This window comes from Hydra vulgaris, chromosome 06 (assembly GCF_038396675.1).
Source record: "Hydra vulgaris chromosome 06, alternate assembly HydraT2T_AEP".
In the NCBI taxonomy this organism is placed as follows: Eukaryota; Metazoa; Cnidaria; class Hydrozoa; order Anthoathecata; family Hydridae; genus Hydra; species Hydra vulgaris.
The window spans coordinates 59,436,021-59,461,693 of NC_088925.1; the positions used below are offsets into that span (position 1 = coordinate 59,436,021).

A 25,673-nucleotide genomic window follows, 5' to 3' on the forward strand; every position below is an offset into this window, starting at 1 on the left:
ACTGTCTCTCGGTATTGATTTTTTCTTGCAAAGTTCGTTCACTTCAACGGCTGGTGAGAGCCAAGCACAATGGAGTAGATTTATGCAGCTTCATCATAATGGTAAATGTCATCCTGGAAGTGAGTGTTTCAAAGCGCCTATCATTAACTTAAACCCATCTAATGAAAACTGCATTTATTCTACACAAGTTTTTATACAAAACCAAGCAAAATTAATCAATTTACCTACTCCAAGTGTAACTTTTGATCAGCATTTATGGTTAAAAGCTTACAAAATTGCAAAGTCTAAGCAATTGGATATAGTTATTTGATTGGGAGGATTTCACACCTTAATGAGCTTCCTAGGAAGTATTGGTATGGTCATGGAGGGATCAGAACTGAATAGAATACTCGAACTTATTTATGCAAGCAACTCTGTCACGCATATAATGACTGGTAAAGCAGTAGAGCTCACTTTTTAGTTGAGTCTCCCTTAATGAGTCTACTTTTTAAACAACGCCCCAAAGATGAAGCTGATAGTTCTCTAGAAAATATGTATCAGGATCTGGTCCAAGAAAATATGGATTTGATAAAGATAAAGCATAGCAGTGTAGTTATAAGATTCTTAAATCTTATTGAAAATTTAAAAATACAGCTTTCCCGTTCATCCAGAAAAGCAAAACTATGGTTGCAATATCTTGAACACATTAGCATTATCAAAATTTTCATCAGAGCAGAGAGAACTGGGAATTGGCACAAACATCTGGAAGCCATCAGGCTTAAGCTTAATCTATTTGCCGCAACAGGACATATAAACTATGCCAAAAGTGTTCGGTTATACCTACAATCCATGCACTCACTTAATTCAGAACATTCTTAGCTCTATGAGCAGTACTGTAAATTAGGTTACCATTGTATTTGACGCACAGATCGATACTGGGCTGGTCTTTGGCCTGATTTAGTAATTGAACAGTGTATGATGAGATCAATAAAAAGCAGTGGAGGCTTAACCAGAAAAAGGGGTATGTCAGAGACTACAAGGAATCTTTGGGTCAGTACTTTGCACGAATGCGGAGCAATCCATGATTCCATGTCAACATTGACAAAGCATAGTTTTGAGAGCAATTAGCAACATTGTGAATCTGGTGAGTCTCGGCTAAAAAGAGATAATAAAGATTTTAAAGCATTAAAGGAGCAGCTCGAGCTGTTTAAACCTTTTGAATTTCAAGACTCGGGATTTCAATGTATATTTACTGGCCTATGAGCTGATAAGGATGATGAAATCAATTGTGATCAAGGAGAAAATGTGAATTTAGAGATTCAAAACAGTCTTAATAATATTGCAGTCAATCAAGCAGTTATCAAGCGTTCAAAGCAGGTCAAAATACTTGCCAAGCTGATGCCATCTGTTAAAGTTAATGGCGATGAAGTCCACGTAGATCCTAATGTATTGTTCCTAAGACTAATCATGCAAATTGAGAGAGTTGAAGATTTGACTGACTGCTTTGAATATGAATTAACACCGGAGCTCAGATCTCCCTTCAAAGATGGATTAATGAGGAAACCAAACAAAGCAGAGCTTGATAGAGAACTCATTAAGAATTTAACAATTTTAACAGAGAATAATGACACAACCTATATTCTTGACGGCGGAGCTTTGCTGCATCAAGTTTTTCGGAGTCTCCCAGCTACATATTCAGACATTATTGAACAACATTGTACATATATTACAAAAAAGTATGGTAGTCGTACTTTAATTATTTTTGATGGTTACAAATCATCCATCAAAGATCAAGAATATCAAAGGAGAGGGAGAAAGTTTATCAACATTGTATTCCAACCAAAAGACCAAGTGAACTGCAAACAATCTAAATTTCTGTCAAACAGCAATAACAAAACTGCTTTGATCAAAGCATTGGGAATAAAGCTATAGTAAATCATATAGTAGTGGAATGCGAAGGAGACGCTGATAGAACCATTGCTACGAAAAAAATTGAGCTTGTACAAAATGGAAAATGTGTGACTATCATAGCTGATGATACATTCCTGCGATGTTGGTTCACATGTGGGATCAAATTATGTGTGAGATTTTTTTCCGCCGCAAAACTAAAAAAAGTATGAAAAAAAATACGGAAACAATCAGCATAAAGAATGTTACATTATGTTTATCATATCACGTGAAAAAATGTTTGTTGTTTATCCATGCATGGAGTGGATGTGATACTACCTCTGCGCTTTTTGGTCAAGGAAAGATAGCTGCACTGAAGTTTATTGAATCGAATAGTGAGTTCGCTCAATCTTTATGTACAGTATTCCAAGATCCCTTTGCAACACAAGATCAGGTAGCTAATGTTGGAATACAAGTAGTTTTGAACATGTATGGTATGCAAGACAATTATCTTTTTTTATTTAATTATAATATTGTTTATTTTATAACTATACGTCCATATTGTTTTTCAGAGGTTTAATTTAGCTCAACTATTACTATAGGTGAAAAAAATAAACGAGTCTCGCTAGTACAACTTAGGAAACAAAAATACGAGAATGGTGGCAACTTCCAAAAAAGGAATTCAGCCAGAACTACTACCAACAACCGAAAGCGCGATCAAGTACCATTCGTTTTGAGTGTATTTATAAACTCAGCAATGGTTGGGAGTCAATATGGATAAAACAAAGTGGGGATGGAGAAGGAAAAATGACGTTTTAGTACCTATAAAGTCAGACAAGGTACGTATATTGGAGCAGCAAAATAAACCACAAATGCCAATTTTACTTTCAAAACGGATTTCTTGATAATACTAATTGTTCAATAAACAGTCTAAGTTTAAACCAGCTCCCAAAAATAGTTTTAATTAACTTTTCAACCTAAGTATTTTTTTATTCAGGATCTTGCACCAATCCACATTCTTAAAATCGTAAGATGTAACTGCGGCACTAATACTTAAACACCATGTGGAAAACAATGCCAATGTTGACGTCATGGGATAAATTGCATAACACCCTGTGGACTGTGCCAAGGTTTGGAGTACACAAATGCACAATTGATGATAGCAAAAATGAATATGAAAGTAGTAAAGATGGAGATGGAAGCATTTTTGAAAAAATGTTTGACTTTTGATATTATTTCTAATTATATTAATCGAGCGTAAAAAGCACTAATATTTAAACCTTAAATGAAGAATTATTCAAAAGTTGTTAAAAATATATATTTATTATGAAAGAAAATATTTCAAAAATGCTTGTTTTTTTAAATAGTTATACTAATAAACAAATTTTTTTTTATTTCAGCCTCAATTTCAACTATTTATCTAATAAATTTTTAAGTAAAGGTGTTTTAATATACAATAAGCATTAGCCTAAATAAAAAATATTGTAAAAAAACTGCTGACATCAGCATTTAAGAACATGATTTCTGAAGCATTTTTGAAATTAATTATTTTAAATTTTTACACATTAGGCTATATCTGCGCATAATTTCATAAAGACTAAGCAACTTTATAATAAGTTATTACAACTGATTGACAGTAGACACGACGGTTTTTTTTTGTATTTTCAATAAATTTGAATAAAAGTGAGGTGAGCTAAAATAATCATAACTTTTTTTGCCCAAAATGGAATTTGGTGGATTTTGGATATGTTAAAGTATATAAAATTACGCTTCGAATGATACCAAATTCATCTTTATCCAAATTTTGTCCCGGTCGGACCCTAATTTGACTAGACTAAAAATGTTTAAAAATCACTAAAACAAAAAAGAATAAAAAAAATAAAATAAAATGTTATTTTTTAAAATTTATAAAATTTTTTAAAATTTATAAAATTTTTTTAAATTTATAAAATTTTTTAAAATTTATAAAATTTTTTAAATAAAATAAAATGTTATTTTTTAAATTTTCTAAAATGTTTAAAAAACACTAAAACAAAAAAGAATAAAAAAATAAAATGAAATTATTATTATTATTATTTCATTTATTAAACACCCAATGTAATTTACAAGGTAAAAAAGAAAAATAAGAAAGTTATTTCTCGTGATTTTCACTTAAGAATTGTTATTTATATAAATACAATATAAATATAAATATAAAAAAGAAATGTTATTTTTTTAAATTTTATTCACTTGCTGAATTTTTAACATCGTCACTTAAATTTCATTGATATAAATAAATCTGTCATTGATTAAGCTTACTTTAAAAGAAACATTTAAAGTCGGATAAATTAAGATCCATGAACATGAAATAATCGTATTGATTCATTCTTAAATTGCTCCAATGTAGTCTTGTTTTGTTGACAATATCTATGAATTTTTACTACAGATAAGGTCTGCGGTATTTAATTGAATAGGAAGTTAATTTTAAATTACATTTGAGAAGAACAATGTTGTTATATAAAAACCTTGTTAAATATTTATGATTAATTTTATTAAAACAAGTTTGAAAATATTTTTAGGGACAATCCCAGTTTAGTTTTGAACATAAACAATAAAACTTGATGTAAATTGAGTTTATACACATTTAAAGCGCCGATTGATTTACATTATGTTGCAGTTATACTTTTTAGCTGCATAAAGAATGAGTGTGGTGAGCGATTGAAGCATAAAGAATGAAAGCGGCGACTGATTGAGGCATTAAGAATGAGCTTTGTGAGTGATCAAAGCGAATGATTGTGGGTTCATTATAAATGATTGTGATGAACGATTGTGGTGAGTGATCGTGGTTAATGTTTATGGATGCATAATAAATGATTTATTTTTATTTTTATATGATTAACTATTTAGGTGCTCTCTGAAGTCCTAACAGTCTTATCACAGCGCACTGCGGAATAGAATTTAACCAGGAAGTTCATGCCTCTTTCCTGACCAATAAAGCACATATTAGATAATATAATTAAATAGAGGATATAATGAAATAGATATGACAACGTTAACCAAGTAAATAGGGATTTTATTAAATAATTATGTTTAAAATGAATAATGAGTCTAACTATTATTATTATTATTTTTTTTGTTTGTTCTTTCTTTAAATATTCAATAAATTTATACAATAAGATAGTTAAGATAAAAATCGTTATACAATAAAAAAATTAAAAAAATATACAGGCATAAAAATAAAAACAAAAAAAAAGACTGCGGAGACTCGCAGTCTTTTTTTTTTTCGACTTAATATTCACGAGCGGTTATCATCGTTTTTTTTTTTTTAATGTACTTAATATTCACGAGCGGTTATCATCGAGAACCGCTCGTGAATATTAAGTACATTAAATTAACATGAAATATAAAATAAAAAACAAAACAATGTCGTAGTAATAATTTGCAAGAATATAAATTTCGTAAGAATTGGTATAAAGAAATACTTGATACTTTTTTATATAAATACAAAAAAATATTTTAAAAAGTACTGTTTTTATAAACACATAAGATGTGGGTCAGATATACTATTACAAATTACCTTATATAATAAGCTTCATATTCATTTTCAGAAGAATTTAAAAATATTATAATATGTCTTCAAAAGATAAAATAATATCTTTTAGTTTTTTTTGAATTAAGGATAATTCCATTCATGGAAAAAATCCAAATTTTTTTAAACTATTTTGTTTCGAAGAAAAGCTTCTCGATACAAAATACATGACTTTCCAAAATTAGTTAGAGAAAAAGGTTGCCGAATTAGATTGTCATTTCTTAAGTTATATTTATTTTTAACTTTTAAAGCATATAGATTATAAAAAGAAACAGGAGATACGTTGGTTTTACATTTTTACATAAAACAAAGTATATTAAAAGTATTCAGCTGATAAATATTAAAAATTTTCATTTGAAATAATTTGGCATTTTTTGGTTTGGCATGAGTAAATCGATCTTTATAATTGATAAGACAAGCAACATGCTTCTGCTGACGATAAAGAGGTAGCAGTTTAGATTTATTGGTATTACCCCAGGCAATATTTGCATAATTTATATGGCAATAGATTAAAGAGAAATATAAATGTGTTAAATTGTGTTTATCTAAAGCATTTCTAGCTTTGTACATTACTCCTATATTTCGAGCAACTTTGTTGCACAACAAATCAATGTGATACTTTCAACTAAGGTTTTCATCAATATTGATTCCTAAAAAGTTAGTAGTTAGTTCTCTTTTTATTTGAATTTTATCAATAAAAAGTAAGGGCATGACATGAGGCAGTAGCCTTTTTTTTTGAAGCTTGATGAAAAAGTATCCATTTAGTTTTCTCAACATTTAGTGACAGCTTATTCATTTTAAACCAGTCAGAAACTTTTGTTAATTCAATGTTCATATTTTGGGATAATGTTGTGATGTTGTTATGAGTTAAAAAAAGATTTGTATCATAGGCAAACATGACCGTTATTAAATTTGAGGCTTTAGGGAGATAATTAATGTAAATTTGAAAAAGAAGAGGTCCTAGTATAGAACCTTGAGGGACCCAACATGTTATATCTAATAAGTCGGAAGAGACAGTTGTATTACTGTAAACAAACTGTTTACGGTTGCTTAAATAACTTTTAAGCATCATTAAAATATTTCCTTTAATTTCATAATACTCTATTTTTTTAAATAGGATTTTGTGGTCAATGGTATCAAAGGCTTTTAATAAATCGATAAAAACACCTAACATATATTGAGATTTTTCAAAAGGTTCAGCAATATTGCGGGTAATTTGGATTATAGCGTGTTCGGTTGAATTACTTTTTTAAATCCGTATTGATTTTGATACAGTATATTATTTGATGGTAAATGATTGAAAATTACATTATATAAAATTCTCTCTAAAATTTTAGAAAAAACAGGCAAAATTAAGATTGGGCGGTAATTTGAAACATTGGTTGCATCATCCCAATTAAATATTGGTGAACTCTGGCTGCTTTTACATTGTCGGGAAAAATACCCTGTTTTATTGAACATTGTAAAACTTGAAATAGAATATCTTTAATGACTTCCTACGAGTCGATAATAACATTGCAATTAATATCATCATGACCAAATGCTTAAGCTTTTTAAAAGAAAGTTCAAATTTCTCAAAGGATACCTCGAAGGAATTTAAGAACGAAGTTATTGGAAAAGCATAATTATTCATTTTGTTTTTTAAGATGCATCAACGCAGGGGCGGATCTAGCGTTTTTTGGTCTTTGAGATAGCTAACTTCCAGACATGGAGCAAACTCCAAACATTTATATGTTTATACTTATGTCAAATAAGGATGCTTTGAAAAAATTTTGATGATTGGAGCCTGGGAACAAAAAAGCCCCCAAGTTTTTGCCCCCCCCCCCACCTCCTGCCCTAAATGTGAGAGCAACAAGTTGATGAAATATTTTTTGTACTATTTTTAACTAAACTTATATTCATTGATAAATTTTAAATTTCAAAGTAAAATATTTTAGCGTTCAAAAATTATGACCATATAAAGTTATAATAGATAATAATCCCCCTCAATTTGAGGGGGTTGCAAATTGTATATGGCCATAATTTTTGAACGCTGAATAATTATACCATGTATTTTAAATTTCTCGATGAATATAAGGCTATTTAAAAATAGTACAAAAAATAATTCGTCAACTTGTTGCTCTCGCGTTTGGGGCAGGAAGGGGGGCAAAAATTTTGGGGCTTTTTTGTTCCCAGGCGTTAATAACCGCAATTTTTTTGATAGTATCTTTGTTTGACATAAGTATAGAAATGTAAATGTTTGGAGTTAGCTCCATGTCTGAAAGTTAGATATCTCGAAGACAAAAAAAATGCTGGATCCTTGCGTTGATGCTTGTTCATTATTACAATACAAAAAAAAATTTCTAATTACTGATAATTATATATCAAATTGATATTGCAGCAAAAATCAAATTAAATAACAATTAAAAAAAATTGTTCAAAGGTGATCAAAGAGGCTCTTTCACTATAGTTAAAGTTTAATTTAACGAACATTTTTTATCATTACATTTAAAATAATGATTTAGAAAAATAAATTTTTATATATTTAGCATACATGCATATACCGTAAAAACCCCTAATTCCGGATGGTTTAGGATGATGCGGATGGTTTAGGACTTAAATTGTCATAACTAGCTCAATATAAAGAATTTTGAAATAATTTTTTTAAATAAATAAACTTCATAACAAGACAAATCAAACGATATAAAAAATATTATTTTTGCAATATAAATCTATCTTTTATTTTATTTTTAAAAAATATTGTTTTTATCCGGAATTAGGTGTTTATGTCCCTAATTCCGGATGCGTATAAAATACAGAAAAACACATACACAAATAATACTAACATTTAAATAATTATTTTAATCGATTAAAAAAAAGAAATCGTTTAATAAAAAAAGAATATATATTATTTTATACACATTCGTTACAAATAAATTCCATGGTTAGACGATAATCAAAGACACATTCAATGCATGACCAATTTGAACACTGCTCACACGCAAGCTATTGGTTATCTAAGTTATTTGTCCAATTAATTTTGCAAGAATAACATAGAAGATCATCAGATACTAAAATGTTATTTGAAGCTTGAGGAAAATGAGGGTCTTCTAATTGATTCTTTGTCTTTATACTTTTTTTACTTGGTATTATAGACGACTGACTTTGTCTCAACTTTTTTTTTTCTTCTCTTTTCTGTGCATTTTTCGCTTTTTGAGTAGCAGTGGAAATCTTTTTTTGTTCTCTAGTAAATTTCTTTGCAGCTTGTTCATCTAATTTTTGTTTTTTTGATGCTTGTTCAGCTTCATCGTAAGCTATGACATCCGCCGAAGTCATATTATAGTTAGCTGGTCGCTTTATTCTCTCACTTTTTTGAACTCTTTTATTTAGAGTTGGTGTCAATTGATCTCGAAGCATATTTAACACTGATTTGTTTATATCTTTGCCCACTTGTTGAACAGCATTATTCAAAGTAGCAAAGCTTTTAAGAAAAAATTCACGATTTGACATTCTTGACGGTGTGTTAGGTGTATTGGTAGCATTTCCCATAACTAATGGACTAGATACTGTTGAAGAATCAAATAAATTTCAATATTGTTGTTTTCGACAGCTTGAAACACAGCACCAACGGATGTTTTTTTAAAAGAAATTTGCGAACGATCGAGTGGAAATATACTAGTATTTTTGAAACCACTCCGTGCATTTTCAGGTTTAAACCCACCATTTTGGATGAGATCCTTAAACATGGCCGGAAAATGTCAATTAGTCAGGCTTTGAAAGTGATTTTTAGTCAAATAAATTTCGACAATTCTCTTCGATGCACCTTCTACTGTTTTAAAAACGCCAACATCTAGTGGCTGTAAAAAATGGCTGGTATGAGCCGGCAAACGCCAAAGTAAAATAGAATTTTCTAAAGCTTTTTTTTCAACTCTAAGCTCATATGTGAAGCATGGCCATTAAGTATTAGAACTTTAAATCATGAAAGTTTGTTTGCGTGAGGCAAAAAAACTGTTTTAAACCACGACAAAAAATGTTCGGATTCCATCCAGCCTGAACTACTACTGTTATAATAAACATTCTGGGCACCGCATTTGCACCAGTCTTTCATAACATGTTTGCCTTTATAAATTATTTGATGAGGTAAATAATTACCGAATGCGTGACAACAAGTCAAGATTGTCGTCATTTGCTTTTCATTCGATGGTGCTAGCTTTTTAGGGTTTTTTGTTCCTTTTCTGCAAATAATTTTGACTTTGTCTTGATCAAATTGCAAACCAGACTCATCACAGTTAAATATTTGAAACGGCTTATCGCCTAAATTATGTTCATTATATGCTACTGCTAATTGCTCAAACCAATTGTCAATTATAGCTGGTTGTGTGGCCACAGCTCTAATAGTTTGCATACCGCTTACTTTTCTTGGGCAAATTTCTTTACGATATTTATTCATGAAACCGGAGTACCATTTTTTAGTCGGTTTGCCGTCTTTGAATAGACTACGTTGGTTTGATTTTTTTAAATAGTTTTCAACAACAATAAACACGTCTTTTCTATTCAAGCCGAAGCCTATATCACTCATAAATTTTAATAAATCAACAATAATAGCTTCAGTGATGTTGCTCATCTTTCTTGGCGCTCCTCGATTATTAGATGATCCTTTTGTTCTGTCAAAAAGTGTAGATTTTGCCACATTATAACACTTAGCAGCTTGTACGTATGACATTTTTTTTTCAGTAATAGCTTGAATAGCTAGCTGGATTCGACTCTCTCGCTCTTTTTTTGTTTAAAATTATCCATATTCTTTAATACAGTAATACAATTAACAGAAATGCGTTAACTTTATGGATGCTAAAAAAAATAGCTGTATCTGGATTAGTGTCAATTATTTTTTCCCTGGTGGCTATTTTATTTTTTATTACTTTCATGAACATAATATATTATATTATGTGCATGAAAGTGATAAAAAATAAAATAGCCAATTGTAATTAACTGTATCCGGGGCTCAAAAGTGTATTTGTTTATTGCTACTGGCTAATTTGTTTATTATTTTTTTTAGGTATATAAAATAATAATTACCTCTATCCGGAATTAGGTGTCTTTTTTTTTTTTGGCTGGTAGGAAATTTGTTTTTCATTTTTTTCAATTATTTCAAAAGGTAATTTAATTTTTTTTGGCTAAAATAATTAGCATAAAATTCTGCACAAAATAGTGTTTTTACTTTTTTAATTTTTTTGTTGCAAGTCAAAGTTATTTTTTTCCTTTTTTTTGTTTTTTTAGTTATGAGAGATTTCAAATTGAAATCTTTCATGATTGCATTAGTTAATATAATTTTTTTCTTATATTTTTCGATTTGTCTGGTAAAGACGTTTATTAATTAAAAAAATCATTCATAAATTCATTATATGAAGGAAGTTATGAAACTTTTTACTAAAACCATCCGGAATTAGGGGTTTTTACGGTACGTTCTTACAATTAAAAACCTCAGAACTGAAATAGAATTATACTATTCTTGTAACATATTAGTAAGTGATTATATAACTTATATTATATTACAAGATATTTTAAAGAGATTTTTTGGCTTACCTATTCAAATTATTTTAGGCTTGGCTATTCAAATTATTTTAGGTTAACTGTTCAAAATATCTATAAACAAAAATTATCTGATAGCAGATCTCGTAGTTTTTTATTATCATTATTATTTTATCATTTTATGAAAAAAAATTTTGTTATTTACCATTTGTTATCAACATCTGAGTTGAAAAATAATATATATTGATGTAAAAAGTAAACTTAAAACAGAAATAGCAAACTTGATTTCATTTTTTTTGTATAAGAAATGCAAAAAAATTATATTACAAACCGTATTGAAACCACCACTTTAGGTAACTTTAGTCAGTCACTTAAGTTTTAATCCGTCAGGGTTAGGGATTAATGTTTTTGACATATCAGAAAGGAAAAACGCACTAAACCGAATTAATGACGATGATAAAAACATGAACTTTTTTGACGAAATTTCAGTAGATACGACTTATTACAATGTTGACGATGTTAAACATGTTCTTAATTCTTCATCATCTTATTTTTCATTATTACATATAAACATCAGAAGCATAAATAAAAACTTTGAAAATTTAAAATTGATGTTAAATAATATAAGTAACAAGTTTAGTATTATCTGTCTGACAGAAACTTGGTGTCATCGAGACGCGATAAATTCTAACTTTCAATTATCAGGGTATAAACCTATTCATCAACCGAGAGAAAACGGCAATGGCGGGGGCGTATCTATTTTTGTCCAAAACTCATTGGTTTTTAAACATGTTGAAAACCTCAAAGTAAATGACGCTAATTGTGAGTCATTAACTATTGAAATAATTAATAAAACAAATAAAAATACATTTATAACTGCAATATATAGACCGCCAAATGGTAATTACAATTAATTTGAAAACCACTTAAACTATTTGCTACCAAAGCTTATTAAAAAAAATGTGTACTTATTAGGTGATTTTAATTTGAATTTATTGAATAATAAAGCTAATAACCAAGTCGTGAATTTTATAAATACACTTTTGCAATACAGCGTTTTTCCCATGATTAATAAGCCAACACGTGTGACTAAAACAACTGCATCTATTATCGATAATATTATTACTAATAATTACACAAGGACTAAAATCCAAAGTGGTATTATTAAAACAGATTTAACTGATCACTTTACAGTTTTTCTGATAATAAATTCTGCAACCCTTGAGAATAAAATAAAAACAAAAACGGTATACGTAAGGAAAATAAATAATGAATCAATCGCCACGTTTCGTGATCTCTTACATGAAGTAAACTGGGAACTTTTAACTGATTGCAATGACGTTAATGATGGCTACAATTTTTTTATTCGCATGTTTACAAGACAATACGAAAAGGCCTTTCCAAAAATAAAAAAAATTGTTAATTTTAAAAATTTGTAAAGTCCGTGGATGACGAGAGGACTCATTAAGTCGTCAAAAAGGAAACAAAAACTTTACCAAAAATTTTTAAAAAAAAAAGAACTACAAAAATGAAATCAAATACAAAAAATATAAAAATTCTTTTGAAAAATTAAAAAAGCAATCCAAAAAAAATTACTACTCTTCGTTACTTAATAAAACATTTGGAAATGCAAGGAAAACATGGAATGTAATTAAAGAAATAACAGGAGTGGGAATTGTGAAAAGTGATAATCTTCCAAAAAGATTGCAAAGAGATGATAATAGAGGAGATGCTTTTGTTAATAAAGAAATTGCTGAAACATTTAATAGCTTTTTTATAAATATAGGAAAAAAGCTTGCCGGTGCAATTCCTGAGGGAAAAAAATCATTTAAATTTTTTTTGAAAAAATCTGATTCCTTCATGGAGGAGACGGAGCTTTTAATTGATAAACTTCGACTAGCAATTAGTATGCTGAAAACAAATAAAAGTGCGGGTGTGGATGAAGTTAAACCTGATGTTGTAACCTAGTAGGCACAGCGACGTGACAAAAACGTGAATTTCACGTTATTTTGGCACGTGACAATTAGGTGACTTTTTGGTCCCCATGAAATGACCAATTCACGTGATTTATGGACGTGTTTTTCACGTTACTTTTGGCACGTGTTATTTAGATGACTTTTTGGTCCTCATGAAATGACCAATTCACGTGATTTATGGACGTGTTTTTCACGTTACTTTTGGCACGTGATATTTAGGTGACTTTTTGGTCCCCTTAAACTGTCTAAAAGACGTGCTTTTTATGTTAATTTTGGCACGTAATATTTAAGCAATAACTATGCTTTATAATTACAATTATAAGTGTTTGGTTTCGTGTAAAGAAAAAAAACTCATCGTCGAGGAAATATTTAATACGTATTAAAATACATGGTTTTATTAGTCAGTATATTAGTTCTTGACATAAAAATTTTTAATTTGTAATAAAAGCTGCACTTTTGTTAAAATATCCTCCTTATATCCAATAAGTAATAAGTACGAAGTCGTAGATCTGCAACTTACGAAGAGCACGCTTCAAACTTATATATCTATTCTCCCATAAAAGCACGCTTCAAACATAATCTAACGAATCAGTCGATATTTTCTTCTATAAGAGCACGCATCAAACTTCATCTAATGAATCAGATTTAGCTGAAAAGAAACGAATAAAATCTTAAATAATAATATGATTATTTAATAATTATCTTAAATCACAAACTTTTAAAACAAATCTTACTTTGAGAGTTGCTAACTACTTTTGGCAACAAGATTTTCTAGTGTGTTATTTGTTTTCTTTTATCTAAATCATTAAATAATTTTATGAAAACAATACTACATACAGTGTAAAAAAATAAAAGTCATTTGCCTTCTAATTTTATACTCTGATTGCTAAAAAAGTAAATAAGTATTTGATAAAAAAAGATGTAACAAAAAAGTCGACAGATGATTAAAAAAAAAGAAGTACATAATAAAAAATACAGATTTAAAAAATTTTTTTTTATCTATATATATCTATATCTATCTATAGATTTATCTATATCTATATCTATATAAAGTTAATAACTGATAGGCGTGATTAGAAAAAGACCTGTACTCACCTTATGTGATAACATCTGTGTACTGTGATAACATGATAATTTGTTTTCTTTGTTTTCCATCTTCTTATATTTGCATCTGTTTCTGCATTAACTTGTTCATACATTAACTCACTAGATGCAAAGGTGACAGCCCACAAAGTTGCTTTAAATGAGTAATCTACAAAGTTTTGAACAGCATTAAATGTCATTTTAGAATGCACACTAAAGTTAAAACAATTTATATAAATGTAATAGTTATCACATAACCACAAAGCATTATAGTGGGGATTTTATATCATGATTTTCCTTATCCATGGTCAGATTTTCACCTTGAGGCGCCTTTTGCTGTGGAAACATTCACCACGGCTAAGGAGCCTTATCTACCCCTAATTATATATAATATATTAAGTATAATACTAAAAATATGTATAATAAAGTATTGTCAAATTAGGTCACCAATAAATACAGAGTGCTGAAAATTCAACTCAGAATCAACTTGCATTCTCCAACAAGATATGAATTAAATCAAATTCTTACTACAGAGTGCGATCACAATAGTAGACAAAGAGAGGGTAAAGTGAAATTTAAAGTCAAACTTTAAAAGTTAAAAGGTTATTGAGTCTTACTACAGAATGATATTCCTAGGCAATAACATAACAATACCATTGGGTCTTCCTAGTCAATAATATTTTATGCAGAACTTATCATTTGTCATGTAGCCTAATAAATTTAATATTAAATAAGTTATAATAACTTATTTATTATCAAATTAATTACATTGACAAATTTGACAGTCTAAAATAATATACAATATGGTAGAAAAAAAAGTATACCTCGTAGTAGGGTTTGATCTTTTGCGTATTGCAATATGATAATTATCTGCCATAACGTTACACAATTTTGAACTAAGCTTTATAATATATTTATTAAACCTAAATTGATAAAACTTAGTTATAAGATAATATGTTTGGATAAAATATTATATGTGACATTTTATTTTTGTCAAAAATGCATTGCGAAGTTATAAGATATCTTACGCCCTACTTTTTAAACTAATTATTATAAAATTACAATGCAAAATAATTACATTATTGTAAAAGTAAAATAAAAAGTAATTACAATAATGAATATATAAACTACATATTTCATGTAATCATTATATTTAAAATATCCGGAAAAAATTTACGGAAAATATCCGGAAAAAATTCAGAATATTTCCCCCCTCATTTTTCCCTTAATTTTGCATTCAGCCAAGTTGTTTCTCAATTTTTTTAAAAATTTTCTTAATTTTTGTATGAATGATGACTAAAACAACATAAAAACAAATAGATGAATAATATATACTTGTTATATGTTGTAATATAAGTTGTATGTATGGAACTTGTAATATAAGTTATATGTATAGAAAACTTTTCGAATATTTGGAAAAAGATAAATTTCAGAAAAATATCTGGTATTCCGGGAATATCCCGAATAAGATAATCCCTGAAACTAAATTATAAAAAAATAGTAAATAAAGAATATCTTTCCAAGTTTCTAATCACAGGTTTTTATTATGAATAAAAAAAGTTCCAAAATACACAATATTTTGGCAACGTAACATTCACGTTTTAATCAAGTAAAATTGTCACCTGGACAAGGTCACCTAAAATATACATGATTGAAACATGAAGAAGGAAACGGGGTAAGAGCAGGCATCAAACTTTATCTGATGAATAAGTCAATATTTTCTCCAATAATTTAGCTCAAATTTAGCTCAAAAGAAATTTAGCTCAAAAGCACCAAATTTAGCACCAAATTTAGCTCAAAAGAAACAAATAAAAACTTAAATAATAATATTAATATTAAATAATCATCTTAAATCACAAATTTTTAAGACAAATCTTACATGGTGAGTCACCAACTGTTTTGGCAACAAGATTTTCTGGTGTTGCTATTTCTTTGATCTAAATCATCAAACAATTTTTAAAAAAGCAATGCTATACTTGAGAGAAACTTGCTTTACATATTGGAAGGTCGTCAACATTGAAAGATAAGTAAAATGCAGTTTCAAATACAATAGCATCATAATTATCTTTTTGTGGGGAAAACGTCGAACAAATCCGCGTTAATAACCTGTTTTATATTGTACATAATAACAATAAAAGTCATATAATATATATAATAATAATTTCATATAACTCGAAAAAAAGAAATAAATAAGTATTAACCCTTTTTAACAAGTAAAGCACGAGATCAAGATGTCATATATTATAAAAAGATAAAGTATTTAATAATAATATATACATATATCAATAATAAATAACATAACACATTTATTTATTGATATTATCTTGGATAAATTCTTTAACCTTGTTGATAAAAACCAAATGAAGAAAGAAAATCTATTTTGGGTTTTTATCTAAACGACTCTTGAGTAATAATGCAGAAGTTCTAGAGACATTATTAATGCTCAAGAATCAAGAATAAGTTCTGCTAGAACTTATAATTTGTCTATGTAGCTTACTTAATTTGATATTAAATTCGTTATAACATAACTTATTTCGTACTAAATTAAGTAAGGAAAATGGACAAATTCGCCAGTCTAAAATATTATATCATAAAGTAGAAAAAAAGCATACCTTGTATTTGAGTTTAATCTTATTTGTGTGGCAAATAGGGACGGCAAATAGGGTACTAATAGACCAGTTCAATCGAAGTTCTGCCATTATTAATATCGCTAGAAAAAGTCCTGGAACCAACTTAGAAGGGTAAATATTTATTTTTTCAGTTGCGAATAAACCAATCAAAACCTTTGACTTGATTTTTATTTCCCTTCTAAACTCGATCCAGTTTTTTTTTAATTTTCCGTAACGCGGCTCGAATTGGTGTATTTATTTAACTTAATTTGATATAATTTAGATATTAGATATTACAACTTAAATGCATCGCGTTAAAAGATATTATATAGACCAATTTTTTTTTTTTAATTATGATAATACTACAATAAAAATTAATTATATTATCATAGAAGTAAATAATAATAACTAATATAATGAATACAAAAACTATACTATAAAAAAATAATTAATATAATAAAAAATATTATTTCACATTTCTTATGCCAGTTTTTTTTTAAAATAAAAAAAGTTCCGAAAGACGAGATATTTTGGCACGTAACTTTCACGTGACTTTCACGTAAAATAGTAACCTGGACGAAGTCACCTAAAATACACGTGATTGAAACGTGAATAAAACGTTGCGTGCCTACTGGGAAAAGCGGTCTCAGATATTATAGAGAAACCTCTTTTTAAAATTTTAATCTTTCCCTAAAAAACGCCATTTTTCCTGACCAACTAAAATTAGCAAAAATAATTCCGATATACAAAGGCGGTGATAACTCAATAAAATCTAACTACAGACCAATTTCCATACTTTCTTGTTTTTCCAAAATACTAGAGCGTATTATGCACAACAGACTGTACAATTATCTTGAAAAAAACAACATTCTTTATCATAAACAGTTTGGATTTCGCAACAACCATTCCACGGAACATGCAGTAATTGATCTTGCCAACCAAATTTTAAATGGTTTTGATAACGACAGTTACACACTCGGAATTTTTCTAGATCTATCAAAAGCATTTGATACTGTCAACCACAAGATTCTAATTTATAAACTACACAATTATGGAGTAGTTCACTCCAATTTAAAGTGGCTGCAATGTTATTTACAAAATCGTAAACAAGGAGTACCATGACTCAAATTTAAAAAATATTTTTTATATTGTAAACACAGAATTAATATATCTTAATGAGTGGTTTGAAGCAAATAAACTTTCATTAAATATTGAAAAAATGAAATATATTTTGTTTGCTAAGTCATCTAAATCCGAGAACCTTCCACTCAAATTACCTGAACTAACAATTAACAATATTAAAATAAAAAGAGTTTTTTCAATGAAAATACTAGGAATAATTTTCGATGAGAATTTAAATTGGAAAAGCCAAATAAAGCTAGTCGAGAACAAAGTTTCAAAGACCCTGGGGATTATGTACAAGACAAAACATCTTTTAAATAATTTATGTTTAAAAAATTTATACTTTTCATTTATACATAGTCATATTAACTATTGTAATATTGCCTGGGCAAACAATCATTTATCTTTCCTAAAAATTATTTATACAAAACAAAAGCAAGCAAGTAGATTAGTTTTGGGCGCAAGTAGATACGAAAGTGCCGAGCCGTTACTCAAGGAAATAAATGCTCTAAATGTATACAAACTAAATATATACCATAACTTGTTATTTATGTTTAAATGAAATGATTCCAAAATATTTTTTTAAAAGTTTCACTCGAATTAATCATAAATATGAAACAAGACATTCAATGAGTAATTACTACATCCCACTAACATCACTCAAAAAATCTGACTTCTCGACTATATGCCGGGGACCACGCTTGTGGAATTCGGTTCTTGACGAAAATATGAAAAAAATAAAATCTATTGCTACATTTAAAAGAACTATAAAAAAACACTTACTAAATTTAAACATTACTATTTATTTTTAATTTTTTATGTTTTTTATGTTATGTATTTTTAATTTTTTATGTACTTTATTTAATTTTAGTATTGTATTGAATATGTATATGCATATGAAGCGAATTAAATTTTTTTGTTGTTGTTTATTGTCTTTAATATGTATACGAATATGTACAGATATGTAATTTTTTATTTGTTATTTTATATTTTAACTTTATCTTAAATTTCTTCTTTTCTTAACTTTAAGTTCTTTTTTTTAACGTTAAGTTCTTCTTTAACCTTCTAAAATTTCTAACCAATTTTTTTTTTAAACTTATTAATTTCACTCTTTTATGTAATATTGGAAAATGTAAAATTTAATTGTATTTTTTTTTGTATTTCACAAAGGGGCTTGATGATAAGTCATTTTGACTTCTACTTGCCCCAGTCAGCTTGTAATTATATATATTTGTTTAAATTTATAGATAACATTGTAAAATGTGTAAAATGACGAAATAAATAGAAAAAAAAAAAAAAAAAAAAAAAAAAAAATTTTATGGATGTAAATTAAAAAAATGAATGAAATTGTTATAGATAATAAAAAAAACCACACATTTGTATTATTTTAAAATTGACAGATATATGTTAAACGTTACTGTTGGTACAACATGCCATAAGATCAGCATAAGGTTTTCATACGTGGATATCTTATAGTGAAAGGATTGCTTTTGTTTATTAGTGTAACATTAGAGAAAGTTCATGAGGTTCCTAATAAAGAATTTAAGAACTGCTGCCATACCATACAAAAAAAAAAAGACAATCATAATGCAATAAAGGTGTGGTAAATAAAATAAATTAAAAAAACAAATGAAAAATCTTTTTTTATTTAGAGTTTCAAAATATATACATTTCATTAAAATTTTGTACATTCTGTAGATTAAAAAAAAACTTTTTTAAACTAACAAACAATTCTTTAATTAAAAGCAATGTCTACATATTTTTTATAAAAGTCAAGTTTAGAACACATAACAATACAACATGTTCAGAACGCGTAACAGTATAACATAACATAAGTTTAGAACACATAATTTTAAAATAAAAAAATAAAAATGTTTCGAAGCAAGTTATGAATTGTGTGTAAAATTTTGACTTTTTAAACAACCAGAAAATTTTTTTTATGCAAATTTAGTTACTTATAACAACTAAAGTAATACTTTGTGTAAGTATATTTATTTCATATGTCGAGTATTAGTATATCCGCTAAATGTATTCTAAGGAAGAACGGGACTTGAAGACAATTAAAAATTTTAAAAGTCGTTAATTTTTGTTTTATTACAACTTTCTTATTGGAAACTGAAAACTCACGTGTCAAGCCGTTATTATATTTATATTGTTGTTACTATGTAGGTATCAAACTATTATAATATCTATATTGTTGTTACCCTGTAGGTATCAAACCATTATGATATTTATATTGTTGTCTCACGAGAGAAAGTTTTTCAAAACTATAAAATTCATAAGTTGATGTGGACCGACCCAGATGTTATCTGGGCCGGTCCAGGGTAAGATGGTTTATAAAGAGATTTTTGTTCCAATATTTTTTAAATTTTAGAAGCTATCTAATATTTATGTTTCCAGGAAAAATCCCCATTAGAAATAATTCTCCGGATATAATCCCCCGACGAAAAAATCCCTCAGGTAAAAATCCCCCAAGAATATAATAACTTTCCAGGGACAAAGTTACTCTTTATAATCAAAACTAAAAGTAAAAAAAACAATCTTGCTAACATATAAATTGAAGGATCCTCAACACTATATTTTTTGACAGCAATATCTTGAGCTTCTTTTAAAACCTGAGTTCAATTAAAACTAGATAAAAGAAAAAAATACAAAAATAACTACATTAAAATGCAAATCATTAGTTGTATGAAAACCATTGAATTTGGTTGAATACTAAAGTTTGTATTAATGGTATGTCTAAAGTCATTTAAAAAAATAGGGGATGGTCAGGGTTAGGGTTAGGGTTCAATCATATTTAACCCTGACGGTATTTTTTCCGTGGGAATTTTTTCTAAAGAGATATTTTTTCGGGGAGATTTTTTCTTTGGGGAATTTTTTGAAAAAACTATTTATAAAAATAAGCAATTTGTTAGCATTTAAAATACCTTAAATTTTGTATACTTTTTATTTTGAATAAACCTTGTTTTGTCGGGATACTATCGTAAATAGGTTCTTACTTTATTTAACTAAAATTAGTTTTTTAACCAAGAGTTACATTTAAATTCACTTTCAAAAAACAAGGTTCACCGACTAAAATACAAAATTTTAATAATTATTTATAAATTAGAAGCAAATTAGCAAAATTAAAGAAAAAAGCTTAAAAATTAAATGAAATTACGTGCAATAAGAGAAAGGGTTTATAAAAATTATAAAGATTTAAAAAAAAAAAAACTAAAAAAAAACTGGAGGTTTCAAAAGAAAATATTAGTAAATTGATATCACCAAAGCTTGAAAATCAAAAAAAATTATATTTTAGGTGAGACCGGTAAACTATTAAAGAATCAAAATATGAGAAAATATACACCACCCAGACGGGCTAATGTCCCGGGTGCAAACAATTAGAGGGGCGCCAAAAAAAAAGTGAGAAAAAAATACTCGTTTTTTATAAAAAGCTTTTTTACTTAAAAAAATTGATTTTTTACTATAAAAAAGCGCTTTTTTGCTATTTTAGCCCCGGGTGCTAATGACCCTCATTTCGCGGCTAATATAAACGAAGACTAAGGGACGTAAACATAAAATCATTTTCAAAAAATAGTTAATTTTAAATAATTAGTTTTAAAAAAGTTTACAAAACATTAGAGAAAATTAAAAGATTTTTTATTTAATTGTCACAAAGTGTCGTCCACAAATTATGTTACAAATTACAATACCATTACAATATTAAAAAATTACAAAATACAAAATACAAATTATGTCACGCAATTTTCAACCGTTTTACCCCCTCTCCCCCTTCCTCGTCACAACTTCGTAACTCTTTAGTAACAAGTTCCGTCTAAGTCTTCACAAAACCACTAATCTTCCCAACCCTCTAAAATGTGACTTTACTTATGGACGACCCCTAACTAATCGTTTTAAAACAATAGACCTTTTCGCAAATTCAACTTCTAGTTCAGCAAAATAATAAATGTTTGGTGCAATGCAATGGTACATAAAAATTTCGAGCAACTAATGGAAACAATGTCAAGCTTTGTGCTAACTTGTATAACTTGCATAACTCTATGACTTCATAACGTGTAAGAAAATTTTGATTTTGCGTAACGTATTGTAAAGAACGTATTGAAAAGAATAAATAAGATTTAATTTGTTTTTGCAGTTTAATTTGTTCAGACCATTATTCAAAAAAAGATGTTGGCGAAAGTAAATAAATGATAAAATTCCTTGCCACAAGAATTTAAAACTTTTTGTATGAACTATTAGCTAAGCATTGTGAATAAGCACAACTTAGAGGTTCCTGCTGGAAGTATAATATAAAATTTAAAAATTATATGCATACACGCATATGCAGTGCTGGGAGTATTTTAAATACTATTTTAAATACTTTCACTGTATTTGTACTTGTATTTTAAATACTTTTGTTGGAAGTATTTAGTATTTGTACTTAAAATCTTTTTATTAGTATTTTATATTTTATACTCATTGAAAATACTTATTGAAAATACTTATAATTCAAATACTGCTTAAAGTATTTATAATGCACATTGTTCACTTTGTTGCTGTTTATTCTGAAGTGTCACTTAGCCACTATTTGTTCTGAATTATTTCTTGTTTTATTTATCTACCTTGGTTTCATTAGGGTAATTATTAAATTATATTGCGGGAATTATCTTAAATTAAAGATGACTGCGGTTAAAAGCAAAAATAAAAAGACTTCTATTGAGCCGTCGACAGCGACCAATCTCATTGTGACCACTGAAAGCATAACTGAAAATTTTGTTGTATATAATGATGATACTCCAAATGATGGTGCAAAAAATGGTGCTCATTAAGAGGGCATGTTGTATTTGAATGTTAAATATACAAGATTGAATGCTCTGGATAAGTATAAGACTGTTCGGTCACTGTTGTCAAATTCAATACCACTGTACCATCGTGGGCTCCAGTTGAAAGACTGTTTAGCACACCGGGACAAATACAAACGCCTAGGCGTAACTGTCTAAGTAATATGATGTTCGAAAAACTGCTGCTGCTAAAAACAAATGTGGACGACTGAATGAATGATTTTTTATATAAATGTTTAATAACTAATAATTCCTTTCGAGCAATAACAAAAATAAAATTTGAAAATTACCGTACTTGTAAATTTTGGTAAAGTATTTTATATTTAGTATTTTAAATACTTTTTTAAAAGTATTTTTATTTCAAATACTTTTATAGTATTTTTTTATATTTAAAATACTTTTTTGTTCCACTATTTATATTTGTATTTTAAATACTTTTATAAAGTATTTTACCCAGCACTGCACATATGTATAAACATAGCAAATACACACATATATATAATTTTTCAGCTACTTCCATGTTATATATTTCCACATATTTTTTCAAGTGCAGTTTCAATTGATGTTGAAAATGATAGCTGGTTTATGTATATAATGCAAACTAATTTATGTTTAATAGCGAATAATATACCTTCACAAAAATAAATAATATTAAGTCTCCATTAGCTTACGAAAACCTAATTTATATAATAAATATATTCCGTTGTTCGGCAATCTTAGAGTTTGCAAATAGGTCTATTAACTTTAAAAAGTTGAGTTGTGATATATTTAAAACAGCAAATATTATTTAGCAAAAGTATATATGAAGGGCGCAAGGGAAAAGCAGGGAATGTCAGTTTTTAAAAATATTGAGATTTTTTTATTAATATTTATGTTAAATTTGAAGCAAATAAATATATAAAATTTGATAAAAAGTTTTTTTATTTAAAAGAATTTTAAAAGTCAAACATCAATAACAACAGCGTACAGGTCTGAAAAACTTGACTTTTGGCCAAAATTAAATTTTGATGTTTTTATCCTAAATCTATGCAAACAGTTTTTGTTTTAAAGGTTTTGATTCAACTTAACACTTGTTAAGGTTTTGGTTCAATTTAACACTTGTGGTTTGTGTACAGGCCTAAAGAAAAGGGTATAGCACTAAAAGACTCTTTAAAAAGACACAACGGATGCTTTACGTTTTTATTCTAACCTTATAATCGACTATGGAAGTTTCAAAATTTATTAGAATGAAGCCTTGGCATGTATCTTTCAGGCTAAAAAAATAGAAGCAAGATATCTTTTATCTGTGCAAAGATATAGCTCTTAAAGTAGGAATCTTGCCTTTGAAAAAACGGCCAAAATATAGCAGCCTTTTGTGGTTTTTATGCTTTTTAAAGATTCAAAGTTACATCACATAACTAATTTAGTAGCAATATCATGTGACTAGTGGATTGGGATTCTATGGTTGTTAGACTTCACATTTGTGTGTACGTGTGTCTGCAAACAGGGCCGCCGTGAGGGGGGGTCTACTGGATTGTTTTGTCCCGGGCGCCAGGTCGACAGGGGCGCACGAAGCCGAATATAAATAATTTTTTTTTTCATGTTTATTTAAAAAAAAGATGAAGTACTGGAAAGCAGCGTGGAAAATAAGAAATCAAAAGCAGCCGGTCAATTTGACCAGCTAAAACATATAATAGACGGTCAATTGCTTTTTTTGGCCGGTCAATTTTTTTTAGTTTAAATTTTCAACTTTGTAATGAAGTGCTTCATAATTGGACTTTTTAAATAAAAAAAGTAATTAATGCTTTAAAACTAAGAAATTAGCATTACTTTCAAAACATTAGTTTTAAATAAAGCGATTCTTTTTATATAGCGGAAACTCGCAAATAAAGTGAATACTAATGATTAATTTAACAACCTGCTGAATTAAATGTTTAAAATAACTTTAGTGCACGGAGATTTTCATTCAATTAAAAACGGAGATTTTTTACTTTATTAAAAAAAGAGATTAGATTAAATCCAAGTAGTTTGATATTGATATAAAATATTAAAACAATTTTATTAAATTTATCTCTCTAATTTTTAAAATCTCTCAAATTTGAAACAATTTTGAAACACGTGATATCGATGTGATAGTCTGATAGACCCAATCAAGAAGAAATTCAAACAGTTCTTTGCTTATGAGCGGATGCTGTTTCAAAAAGAATTAAAACATGTCTGGTTTTAAAAAGAAAGATTCTGGTTGTCAAGTAAGAAAGAATGCTGCTCAAAGAACTGCGAATGAGGAAAAGAACAAACGCACTCTTCAAGACTTTGGTATTACAGTTACAAAAAAAGGAGAAGATGAAAGTCCTACTGCTTCAAACTCTTTCCTGCCAAGTCAATCGATTCAAGTAGTAAATAGTTTTCCCCGTGAAAGGATATTTTCCCATTTGATTAATTCAATGTTATATAAATTTTTAACTTATTTTTATAAGTTGGAAATGAAAACGATGTCACTGACATTTCTGAAAGCTCGGGAGAGCCCCTATCAAAAATTGGAATGGTAGCTGTGAATGAAGAGAATATTTTGGTAAGTTCTACCTCTTTAAAAGAAATAATGTTAATAAACTTTTAAGCTAATAAAATAAGATTTTTTAAAATTTATTCTCAGGTGTTGTCAACAGAAGAACCCATCGCTACCATTCCTTCCAATGATCCTGCTTTGTGGGCAGCACATCTTTCCAAAGTGGAAAGAGATTCTGTGCTTCTACAGGGGCTTCCTCGAAATCCTTCAGCTTTCCCGAAAGATTCTAATAAGAAGAAGGTTCCTGAATCAATTTTCTACAAAACTTCTCTCAACGGGGAGAAGACATGCCGAGATTGGCTGGTCTGGAGTGTATCTAAGAAATCATTTATTTGCTTTCCGTGTTCTCTGTTTGGAAGCAAACAATCTTTTGGGATCGGACACCAGAATAAGCTGCAACTGGCACAAGCTACCTGAGAAAGTCAAAAGTCACCAGAATAACGCCCAGCATCGAAACTTTTACATAGAATGGAAAACGGCGCTAGAAAGCTTAGAAAATCAAAGCGGCATAGATGCAGCTCTTGAAAACTCGCTAAGAAATGAAGCAGCCAGGTGGCGTGAAATTCTACGATGCAT

General features: G+C 28.4%; 1 protein-coding gene and 1 long non-coding RNA gene across 4 annotated transcripts; one reads left to right on the forward strand and one right to left on the reverse strand.

Annotated features, from left to right (window-relative positions):
- Positions 1-13,275: 13,275 nt before the first annotated feature.
- LOC136082034 (uncharacterized) lies at positions 13,276-16,727 on the reverse strand. 3 transcript variants are annotated; one of them, XR_010639357.1, is made up of 6 exons: positions 16,614-16,727; positions 15,624-15,938; positions 14,826-14,924; positions 14,014-14,170; positions 13,653-13,715; positions 13,276-13,567 (listed from the first exon to the last, which is right to left on the reverse strand). It is a non-coding gene; the product is annotated as an uncharacterized LOC136082034 (long non-coding RNA). The 3 variants fall into 3 exon arrangements; XR_010639358.1 differs by having other exon boundaries at positions 15,881-15,938; positions 16,614-16,721; XR_010639359.1 differs by lacking the exon at positions 15,624-15,938 and having other exon boundaries at positions 16,614-16,712.
- Positions 16,728-24,744: 8,017 nt separating this feature from the next.
- LOC136081553 (zinc finger MYM-type protein 5-like) lies at positions 24,745-25,514 on the forward strand. The gene is made up of 3 exons (XM_065798879.1): positions 24,745-24,910; positions 25,009-25,103; positions 25,185-25,514. Exons 1-3 carry the CDS (start codon positions 24,745-24,747, stop codon positions 25,512-25,514), a joined length of 591 nt encoding a protein of 196 aa, XP_065654951.1.
- Positions 25,515-25,673: the final 159 nt, after the last annotated feature.

Bases quoted from the DNA above. Each gene is read 5' to 3' on its own strand.
- LOC136081553 (XM_065798879.1), top strand. From the start codon at position 24,745: ATGTCTGGTTTTAAAAAGAAAGATTCTGGTTGTCAAGTAAGAAAGAAT. The intron at 24,911-25,008 runs GTCAATCGATTC...TATTTTTATAAG, and splicing joins TTCAAACTCTTTCCTGCCAA to TTGGAAATGAAAACGATGTC. The intron at 25,104-25,184 runs GTAAGTTCTACC...ATTTATTCTCAG, and splicing joins TGAATGAAGAGAATATTTTG to GTGTTGTCAACAGAAGAACC.